The 12,199-nt window shown below is 40.1% G+C and overlaps 1 protein-coding gene across 1 annotated transcript in view; it reads right to left on the bottom strand.

The window, feature by feature from the left end:
* Positions 1–12,199, bottom strand: part of LOC308331182 (ATP-binding cassette sub-family C member 4-like) — an 80,828-nt gene that overhangs the window by 29,781 nt on the left and 38,848 nt on the right. Inside the window, exons 30-32 of the mRNA XM_080786427.1 lie at positions 11,674–11,808; positions 10,203–10,268; positions 8,173–8,217 (exon numbers count right to left, since the gene is read on the bottom strand). Of these exons, the coding sequence (XP_080642553.1) occupies positions 8,173–8,217; positions 10,203–10,268; positions 11,674–11,808 (246 nt within the window). The remainder of the gene's footprint in view (positions 1–8,172; positions 8,218–10,202; positions 10,269–11,673; positions 11,809–12,199) is intronic.

Genomic DNA, 12,199 nt, shown 5'->3' with positions numbered 1-12,199 from the left:
AAATAATGTTAACTTTAGAAATGTCCTTGGCTCAGAAATATGTATAAAGACTATACAAGCAAACCATTGTTCTGTTTATTTATTTTGTTCACTTCTTTCTGTTCATGGGCCAACACAACAAAATACATATATAACGTAAAGCCTTTTGGTATAGTAGTATGCCAAACCATGCTTTTTTGTGGATCCATCTATAATCCGAGGATGGTTTAGAATGTCTGCTCCTTATACATTAAGTGGCATAAGGCTGGCCTACACAATACATAGAATGCATGCAAGGCAACTGAATTTTGGACTGCTGCATAGCATTACCACTAGGGATGTGCAACCTAATTCATATTCCTAGAATGATTTGCAATTTGCAAAACTTATCATATATCTGACAGCAGGGTGCTGCCTCTTTAAAACTGTGCTATTCAAACTTGCATACAGGCTAAAAAAGCTTGTCCATAAAGATTGATTAGGGTTCTAAAGATTTTGTATCAAAAGGGACTCTGATTAAAGCTATCTGCCATAGAGATGGCACTCTTTTGCATCTGTCTTGTAATCTCTCTCACTTGGTGAAAATTGTTGTTAATGCGGAAATAATATCAATGCAAACTATATTAATAACCATGATGTAAGAAGTTGGGGAAATGTCACTTAATCAATGAAAACAAATCAAGTAAACCTTGCTATGATTATCTGGAGGAGTGTGAATATTAATGCCTCAGTCCAAATCAATGTCGGGTTGCATATATTGCCACCTGTGTTTACTCATGGTTAAGACATTTCTTTCTTTCCTATTTCCGCTGCATCTCTGAGGGTGATCAATAAAATGCTAAATAGTGATATGATACCAGCTATCACAGTAATTCAACAACAAGGGGAACAAAACAACAGCGATTGTATTATTGTAAACTAGAAAGATGGGATGTTCAAATTTCAATTAACTTTGGTTTGTATTTGCTGCTATTAATTAAGAGGGTTTGCAGGAGGACACAAAGGAGACAGGTTCATTGTCTCGGATTATTCTCATGAAAGTAGCATTAGTATGTATTGCAACACTAGTTAATTAACTGGTATGGGAGGCGAGACATTACAGCGGAAACCTTTTGATTTGGGGGAGGTAATAGCATTGGGCAAGAAATAGATTCTTTATTTCATTATTTGATAAGAAGACCCTTAATGGAAATATCAGCCAGGAGCAAAGCCAGTCAACACAGCTACTTTAGTTAAAAGAAGAGAAAAAGAAAGTCCTCCAAGGAGAATTGTTGCAAGCAATGAATTACCATACGACTACAGTTCATAAAATATAAACTGAACTCACATGGTGGGCTAATGGAGGTCGAAAGAAATATCAACACCATGTGCATAAGGTTTGTGACAATTAAAAACAAACATACTATCCCACTCGGCCAGGTTAACCACTTGAACCCCAACATCCCTAGGCTATTCCGGGGAGAATGTAGCAGATCTACAAGCTAAATGTTTGTAGAAGAGATTTGGCGTAGACAGAAGAAAGTGATCAAACTATAGCAACTCAGTTCTGTTTCACTAAGACATGCAGCTAGTGTGGTTAATGAGATCCCTGCTGCTGAAGCTTCCCTGAATATTCCTGTGGTGAAATGTTACCAGTCATATTATGAACATGCCGGCTCCTCCAGTTTGCCTGTAGTTAAGAACCAGCCATCTTATAGGTGTGTAACGTGACATTGTATCAGTGTCACAGAGAGCAATCATAACATTCCTTTCCTCAGGGTCTGCTGCTTGTTGTAAATTCCCTTGGCAGCCCAATGCTTTAGGGGGGTCAAACACACCAAATCTCTGAACAATAACGGCCTGACTATCAGTTACATCTCTCACCTGTAATCACTGGTCGGCATTAAAAGCATCTTCCCCCCCCCCCTCAGCACAGTGGAGTTCTGCATACTTGACTGTGACTGCTTTTGAACAGAGTATAATGTAATCTGTGCAGTAGATATCTTGTGCTTTTGTGTATCCATCCAAGGAGTGAATGGTTAGGCCTATCAGTTACTGTCTGGAGGTGATGTATATGCTCTCTAGAACAATGTTACAAACAGATAAAGACAATGATATGCAGCCCATTTGCGCTCTCCTTTTACAGACGTTTTCTTTTCTTTGTCCGAAACATTTCAAGTCTTGCCAACATTCTCCAGATGAGGACCAAAAACATGAGCTTATCTTGGAATCAAAATTGACTCAACTTAAGAAATAATATCTTCCAAGTGCCTGGCAACAACATCCAAATGACGGAACAGTGTAGGAACTTACCAACTGAAGTTAGCCAAGAGTTACCAGCCTATAAACTTTAAAGCCAAACAGAAGCAGTGACAGCTCAAGGCACCACAGACAAAAACAGTATACTGCTATACATAGCAAGTTTATAAAGGAGAGAAACCAATGCAAAACACGTGTGGCTTTGCTTGTTATCTTTTTAATAATAGACAGATCCAATGTTAAAAACCAGGAATCCATATTGCAGGTCAACGATGGGAGTCATGACACAAACCATATCATTTTTATATTATCTTAACATTTTTGTTAGTTTGTATTATTTTATTCTGGCTGTGATGTGTGTCAGCTTATCCACCTGGGTATCAATCTGCATTAGTCCTTCATTTTCACACTGATGGTTTGAAGAATAAAGACACAGGGCTTAAATACATCTAGCCAGTGTACAAACATAATTCACCAGATGTGCAAGAGATAGTGTCAGTCAATTTTCTTTATCGTTTAGAAGCACAAGAATTTATATTTAGCTGGAGATAAAGAGCAATGATCTTCACAATGACATACAACCGATTTTGAAGGAAACTTTATCACTTTGTTTACTCAGAATTATTAACTACGGTAAATTGGGTCAATTGTTACACTCTCAGATTGCATGTATGAATTAGGGGCAGAAGAAGATTTTTCACAAAACAGCTATTTTCATTGGCTCATATAAAACCTTTTTTCACTTAAATAAATGTACTTTTGATTTTTTTTTGTCCGTATAGATCCAAAGACCTAGAAATGTTCGTGCATTTTGATCAAAGAGAAGATATTTTTCATAGAATTCAAAATGGTGGGTGATCAAAAGGTCAGAGGTCAAAAGTAAAAACACGATACTTGTTCGGCATGAGGAGACGCATGTGTGTATCAAAGTTGAATTGCCGAGAGTCAAACGCAGTGGTGAGCTGGCGGTAGGGCCAACACCGCTGCACGCCCCCCCCCACATGCAATTCAAATGAGCTTTATGCACACGCACAGCCCTACTAGTTACAAAGTCCACAGCACACCACTGGTCAAACGGTTCATGAGCTATGCGCGTTCAAAGTTAGCATTTTCAATTGAGTGCTATAGCGCCACCCTTTGGCCAATGGTTGTGGGCTTCGCGTCCTCACCGTTTGGCATAGCCCTCTACTGTATTGGCAAGTTTCGTGGAAAACCAGACTGAAACAATAAGGGACCAAGTTTTATATTGTATATATACTGTATGTGTGTGTGTGTATATATATATATATATATATATATATATATATATATAGTACACACACACACGGCTTGATATTAAGGCTTGTCCGGGACAAATCTTTGGACAAGGACAAGTGACTCTTGGTTTCGCTTTTTCTGTGACGCTACAAACCAACAATAATGTCTGGCTTTCCTAATCATCATTCCCATTATTATTCTTAATATATGTAAGATCATAGACATATATTAACTTCGTCGACTACCTTTGTCCACTGACAAATTTCGTCAACAAATAAAAACTAGACTAAAATGTTAGGAAGGGACTAGTGGACAAGAGATCCAGTACAATTCATTTTACAATTAGTTGAATGCTGAAAATAGCCGATCTACAAGCTCACAACGCGTCGCACTGGGACACGTTGTGGGCTTGTAGTTCGGCTATTTTCAGCAAGTGAAAAAAACAGTCATTACGACGGCATCAAGGCCCGTAAAAATACATTTTGTTCGACTAAGACAAATGTAGATTTAGTCGACTAAAACTAGACTAACACTAAAACATTCCAGGTGACTAAAATGTGACTGAAACTAAATGAAAACTATTTAAGAGACTGACTAAAACTAAAATAGAAATTTGCTGCCAAAAACCACACACACCACCCCCCCCCCCCCCAAGTGTAGGAGATGTCACTTTAACAACAGAACAGACAGAAGACGGCATAGTAAAATCAGTGTTAATTAAACTCAGAAGGGTATACAAATGCAACCAAATGCACATTTGTACACTCTTTGGAGTTAATTAAGGATTTTACTGTGCATGAGGCTGCATGCAGAGAGAGGAAACAGTCATGTCATGAGGAGCAGGAGCATAAAGTAACGTGAAATGGGCAGTTAGTTAGTATACTCTCACTTTGTCAGGAATCTACACAATTGTCTATGGGGAGTTAACTTTTAGACTGTTTACTAGCTGAAAGCCCGGCCATGCATCTGAAGCCACATAGCAAAGATAATGTATCCCAGGCTACAAAAGCAGGCAAATCACTGCACACTAAGACTGGACAGACAAAAGGCAACAATGGCTTGCATAAACACTATTTAGAACTATTCACATGCCATTGAAGAGATGGGCGTTGACTCGCTATTGCTGCAAAGGCGGCACATTGTGCCGAGGTGAAAAGAAGTCTAATGAACAGGAAGCCTTATTTGAGAGAGCTGACAGTAACCATACAACGGCCGCATTGTGAGCTTGCCACCAACCCTGTGGGTCTCTACATTAGGAAAAATGATGAGAAAGTAACCCCAAAAGACACAGAGGGTCCTTGGAATCACGTAAATGCGACCAACAATTACTGTGGACACAAGCTGTCTCCACCTTCACCCATAGCTCCTCCAAGTTTACATGCACAGAACATCAGCTGCTCTCATGGCCATGGATAAATGCCAGACGAAACCTTGAAGTGCATTTGGGTTAATTTAAGACTGATTTGTAGTTCAGCAGTACTTAAAATGTATGTTGGATATTTAAACTCTATTTGACATTTCAAATAATATCAAGCTCCGTCTGGAGACTCTCTCTCTCTCGCTCTCTCTCTTCTCTCTCTCTCTCTCTCTCTCTCCTCAAGCTCCATCAATCTTCCACAAAGGGATGACATCACCAATAAAGCATTCCCCCATAAAGCTTTAAGCAATACGCTTTATTTACTGATGAGATAAGCCTTCCACTATTGTTTAGCTCACCACTTTGCTGGTTTCTTTCGCAGCTGAAGAATCAAACAGCATCTTTCTAAAGGTGACAGAGCATGGCCAGGGTTTAGGGCAGAGAGTTTCCCATTTCCTATCACATATGAGTTCAAAGTATCACAGCCAGGTAAAACGCTTCCCATACGACATACAAACATTTAGTTTTTTTATTAGTGTAGATATTCGTCTTACACAAACATTAAATTCCCATTGACAATGAATGGATCATTTACATCATATGTGGTCGAGCAAATCGGTTATTTTTGTATACAAACATTAAATTCCCATCGACAATGAATGGAGAATTTACGTCATATGTGTCTGAGCAAATCGGTAGTTTTGTCTTACACAAACATTAAATTGACAAAGAATGGAGAATTTACGTCATGATGTACAATGATAAGAGCGCCCCTAAGGGATTTCCATTCTGGAGGTGGAACGTTGTTTACACTCCCCATAGTCTAAAAAGTAGTACAGGTAGTGCATACTACCATACCACAGCACACAGAGTGTACCGTGCCTAATAATCAAGTACACGGACACAAGTCACCTATAATTATAGTTTGTAGGAGAATTAGTGGTTGTGTCTATAATGTCAATTTGGGATAGTCACTAAACTGCTGAGACATCATGATGATACAGTAGGACAGTATTAAACCTGGTATGTTTGCCTATTCTGGGGATTCAACATTATTTGCTGAAAGATGATCAAAGTGAGATGGCTACATTCATGTAGTATAATCTTGTTTTTAATTGCTTTGTCACGTGACAAACAACAACCTGGGTTAACTAGGTTGTTGTGACAATCTAGAACATATAGCATCAACAAATTTTCAACAAGATGAGAAGCAACTTTCTCACACACTAGTACATACAGTGCCACCACATGTACCTGGAAAAAAAAGGTGCTATTTGTTGTTTTCTTTTCTTCCCACTACACAGGGAGTCATGTCAGTCCTTGGGAGCTTGTCAGATATTTAGTTTGCAGTCACTTTGGAAAGGCTGAGCGCATGGTCTCTGGGGATTCGCTCGAGTCCCCCCCCCCCCCCACCCCACATGTCACCAGCCAGGAACAAAGCCGCCATAGTCAATTCTCCTAATTTCACTGCTGCCTGTCGAAATCCTGTTCTCCTTTCTCCCTCTCCTCAACAAGTACTTTATTCCGGGATCAGTCAGGTCTGAGTTGCCCACAAAAACTTGAGGCTCTGCCTCCATCGTCTTTCAGCACAGTGTTTGACACTCCCAACTCGCTGCTATTCAGATCCCTACACCATGCAATTTGTTTCCATTTGTCAAACAGCACTATCCCTCACAAAAGGAAATGCTGGCATGGCAGAAAGTAAAAAAAATAAAGCAGATAAAAATAAAAACATTGTATCTTTAGCCAAAAATGTCCGTCTGGCTACTTCTGTATTAGCCCATAACAAAACATATAACAATTTACAACACCAGTTTTTATACTTCTTACAATACGATTCCCTCAATTGACAATAAAACACCTTTGACTGAATGGAACATGTATCACATCCTCAAATCAGTGCAGTCGTATCACTGGTCTCTCTTAAAAGTGCGGATGGACCGACAGCTTGAATTCATCCATCATCTCATTCACACCCTCCTCATTGTGCCGACTCCCATTTTGCATTTTATTTCTTTGGGATTAACTCCATTGTGCGGCCAGCCAGGTTTCTCTTGTTATTGCATAGACATGCATTTATTAAAGCCACATCAGCACAACATTGACTGCATTGCTATTCATGCACCTATTCAGATATGTTTTAAAATGGCCCTATTATGAGAGAGACGTTGGAAGGTATCAGGTTAATAATACTTATTGTGCAAACTTTGTTGTCACTATTCTTGTGTAGGCTGTTATCGAAGGGGGCGCAGAGAGGATATATGCTGACTCTGATGTAGATAGTGCCCTGGGTATTCATATTGTGGCGGATGCTGTGTGGTGCAGTCCCAGATAGGACTTAGAATGCTGTCAATGCTGTGTCAGGTGCATTTGCACCTCGGAGACCCACAATGCTCCAGCTGCTATATGCCTGCACCTCGCCGGGGCCCTGGCCGCCAGCCTGACACCCGACACAAAGTAATCACAGATCACAGCGTTTAATCACTGAAACAAGCACTCCAGAGGACCCCACTGTCAATATCCGACTCTCTCATTATCTGTTTGGATTGCACATCCACACTGTCAGATAAACAGAGTGGAAAATTAAGATTAAAAATATGGTAATTTCATTTCAGGCAGCCGGCTCCTCTCACTGGCCCATTATGCTATTGATTACCTCTGAATTCAATTTCTCTTTTCAATGTAAACTTTAATCTATTCGCAACCCAACAATTCAACTCCCCAGGGGCCATTTGAGAGTAAGTAACCATTTAATATGACGCTGGCTGTAGATTCACTGCCTTTAATGAATTGTGTAAATCACTCAGCTTTAAAAAGGAACTGATGGCCCTGTTCATGACTCAAATCTGAGCCCTGGTTAAATACTGCCTTTCATACCAGGGCTAAATGTTTACCGACAGGAATCTCTGAATGTGGATCATTGGCTTTAATTGTTGTCAGTTTTGAAGGGGAATGAAGCAGCTCTTATTGCAACTGAGGTGGTGATGGCAAATTATATCATCCTAATTAAGACACGTTTAGCATAATATGTCGAAATAATTATCCAAAAAGCACGATAACAAATGAAATGTCATTTTCAAGAAATGGAAAAAACTCTGGGTAGTAGGCGTAAAAGATTAATAAGAGTAGAATTAGTTACTGATCGCACGATCCATGTCTTGCTAATCTAGACATGTGCTATTAACTAATGTGCTATTAGCAGATGTTTTATCTTTTATCCTTGATTGTAACTCTGCTTTGGTACGGTCTTAGCTAGGACTCTCTTATAAAAGAGCTTTCATAACTCAATGTGATTTCCCCCACTGGTTAAATAAAAGGTAGAGAGTTTTAGTCTTAGTCACTTACCATGGTGGAGTGTCAGGACAGTAGAGTAGGTCAGGTGTAACCTTATGCAAAACACAACAGTACAGTAACATTCAAATTTAGTAGGAACAATGGTTAATGCATTATGAAATAAATAGACATTGCTACAGTACATATAGCCAGGCACAATGGAAATTGATGAAAGATTAATGAAATATGGTTTTATTCATTAAATACAGTCAGTACACTATGCAAGTGTGCCTGTGGTAATGCTTGGGGCATCAAAACGTTTCCGGTGCATCAGTATAGAAGATAAACTTAAGGGGTCCAGAGTAGAGATACCCTGGTGGTACACTGTAAAATCCATGTGTTAGTTGAACTCAGAAGAGTGTACAAATGGAACCGCTGAAACGTTTGCTGCTTTTTAAATGGACTTTTGAACAGCACAGATTACACTCTGAACACTGTCTGAATTTTCATTTCGTTTCACTTACACATTTCTTTAATGGGTGTGGCTGAAGATTCAGGGGCTGAAGGCAGGCTACAGATGTCTCACATTAAAGATAACATTTCTGCATTATTCCGGCATGGGTTGATACCATAGACTGTAAAAAATATGGACAAAGCGGTCCGCGGGTCTAACGTGAACGTAAAATGAAGCCTCTCTCTATGTGTCAGTCCTTGCCATGGAGGCAGCCATCTTTCTATGGCCCATTGGCTGGCCCAGACAACGAGGCGGGACTTCCCCCCTTCTTCTTCGTTGGTTTTTATTTTGACTCGAGTGGGTGGGGGATCCCGTTCATAGACTGTAACGGTAGCCACGCCCCTCAGAACATTTTTTTTATACATGGGACCATAATTTTCCAAAAAGAATATTATGACATTAGAAATGAGACTTTAAACTAGTGACTGGAAGCAAAAAGTATTCATGACCATGTTTATTAAGGTAATACAGTCTAGGTGAAGTTGGGCCCAAATACATGGACTTCTATGGGGCTATGGGTTTTTCTGGGTCCAGTGATAGCGCCACAACAGGCCATTATATGGCCATTTCATTTCCTTAGTGGCTTCACAAAATATCTGTCTGACTGTTGATACAGTACGCTGCATCACTGGGTTTAGAGTTTTTCAAGCCCAAAGACATTGTTGTCCCTTTGGTACCTCTATTGCTGACCTCTTAAGTTCAATCAATGAATTACATTCAAATTTTGTCTTGGTGTTTTGCTTTGCTTATTGATAACTAAATAAAACAAAATATGCACACAGAAGATGAAGACAAGTCAAACTGGATTTTATGAAAATTTAAGAAAAGCTTTTCAGAGAGCTTCAAATTAAATACTTGCTCTTCAATGTCACTTTAGTCTTAAAGCTCATGCAATAAAATAAAACTTTTCATTTGACCGTTGTTGCTGTCATTTAATGACAGAGAGACAAGGTAGCAATAACATTGCTATAGCCATTCAAGTCAGTGCACAAAGTACAATCAGATCTTAGACAATCAATAGACAGTACAATTACAAGGAATCGAAACTCTGACCAAGGCAAAATAATTAGTGAAAACATTAGTGCCTATTCTCAGGTCCATCCTGTCTGCAAGCAATCCAATTAAGTAAACCTCACAGAGTCTGGGTCCTACAGAATAAATGAATACCATCTCAACTTAAATAACTTAAGCCAGCGATAATGTATTACTCTAAGATGAACACACCCTATATCTCAACACTTCCTAGTGCTGGAGTAGGATTGACGCTACCCTAGAGACTGAGACGCATATATGGTGGAGAGAGTAATCAATAAACAGCCACAGTTATATTCTGCCAATAAAGGCACAACCTGCCTTGCACACTTGCTTCTTTTCTGTTCTGTTCTAATCCAAAGGACAGTGCCAATCGAACATAGCACATACTTTGAGTAGAGCATCAAATACGATTTTTTTACCATAAAGAACCAATATGATTTTTGGTCACTTTACATAGTAAGGGATTTGGTCAGTGATTGCAAAGCTCCATGTCACAGTGCAGGGTCACTCTCCAAGCCGTCAAAGTGATGTCTCAAAGATGACACGGACCTCCTCGGCACAGCACTTGTCTGTCACTCCGTTAGGCAGACTACGACGGCCTTTGTTCATGTAAACCTGGAAGGGTATCAGGGAAGCAGTGTCATAGATTATGAACGCACAGTCCAATCTGAGCTGAGATCTGATTTATGACAGATTCTGAACCGCAGCGAAGGGATTTGTTACCCGCCAGAGCATGCAAAACGTGGTTTATTTAGTCTTGAAAACAACTGTGAAATTCAGTATTTGAGATAATCACTGACATTTTCTACGGACTTCATTTTCTCTAACAGTGGCTTCTAAACTGAGCAATGTAACACCATTTTTAAATCAGCTCAGAAGATAGTGATGTACATTCAGAATGTTCCATGGAATGCTTGTTATTTCCTAACACAAAAAGGCGACGGTAAACCAACAATTTCAATTGTGCAAAAGTCATGAGAAAGGGGGGAAACGGGTGAAAACAGGTTTGCCCCAGCATCAGATATACCACCAACTCTGGGATTCTCATTCAGGGCCGACAAAGAGGCAAGGGGTTCGTATCAGATTATTTAATGTATTTAAACCTTGACTGACAACTATAGAAACTTCACACTCGGCTTGTGGACCATCTCAGTATTTAATAAGTGGTGCTAGACAGTTATGGATGTTGCAGTAATCTGATCTAAGGAGAGCACCCTACAATAAAGAATGGTAACGTAAGGGCTTGAACAATGTCAGTACCAATCCACCAGTGTGCAGGGTAAGACGACACCAAATAATACCACAGTGTGCTGAGTCTTTGAAATCAGTATTTCACCCATTTCACTCTCCGGCTGAGGAGATACAGTTTTGCTGATAAATTTGTGCGAGGGACAGAGAGAAAATGAAAGGATGCCGACTTTTTCTTATTTCACAAAGACCTGTTTGAAGTTGCAATATGGTATCTGTAGTCCCAGACAGATGCACATAAAAATGGAATTGAACAATGAATAGCCGGCTCTTATCTCAACAGAATGTCTGAAGGGGAATACATCACAAATGAATTTCACAGGGGGGAAAATATGGACATTCTCTATTACAGTAATCCCCATAGAAAGTTTATCCCAAATCGCAATGAAGTTAAACCCAATATTTCAAAATAGATATAAGGCAAAGAAAGCTGCTTTTCTACAATCATCTAAAAAATTATCTCAAAATTACATTTTGGGAAAAAAAGATTACACAGAGGGCTTCCCAGATAACAACGAGGATGTAAATCTACAAAGGGGCAATTTCTCTCATGAAATTAATGTTATGGTGGAGAAATGCTCCAAGTAGGCACTTTAAATTAAAATGGTACTCAAGCCTCTTTGCATTGTCAGGGTTATACAAACACATCTTCTGTTGCTTGGCTGTATTATTTTGGAGGTGAGCAACGAAGTCTGGAGTTAGAAGCAGAGTCTGGGATTAGTGCGCCATGGCTGGACTGTGTTCGGTGACAGCACAGGGAGGGTGCGGTTACCTGTTTGGCTGTGCAGAGCAGGGAGGCAGCCTCAGCCTTGCCCGTCTGCTGGACCATCTGGTAGAACGCTCCATCCTGGTTCTGAAGCAGCACATAAGGCTCATCATACTCCTGGATCCTGCCGGCATCCAGAACCTGCAATCACGCACACACAAGGCAGGGTGTGTGTGCCGCCACCTGTATACTTTAGTGCTTGAAAACTAACATTTCAGCTGTTTCAGTGCTGAGTGATGCATGCAGACAGTGCGGGGCGAGAGGGGAAACAGTAGTTCTCTGCACATTGGAACCCTCCATTTCATGTGACTCATGCTGACAGCAAACACTGGGGGCCTGTGTTGTGCTGTGTAGGGACATGGACAACGTGCATCGCCTGTTAGCGGTGTGAAAGTCTAGTGCGCTGACACTGACAGACTGGAGCTCAGTTATTTATCCATGCATTTATCCAGGCATTTCAGTGGCTCAAGGGTGGTCCTCAGTCAAATCCAACAATCACACCTTCTACACACTCAAGAAAATGACTGTAATT

This window comes from Protomyctophum bolini, assembly GCF_963924005.1.
Source record: "Protomyctophum bolini genome assembly, chromosome: 16".
Taxonomy (NCBI): domain Eukaryota; kingdom Metazoa; phylum Chordata; class Actinopteri; order Myctophiformes; family Myctophidae; genus Protomyctophum; species Protomyctophum bolini.
Note: the sequence above shows the minus strand (reverse complement) of the source record. Positions and strands in the feature narration are given on the sequence as shown.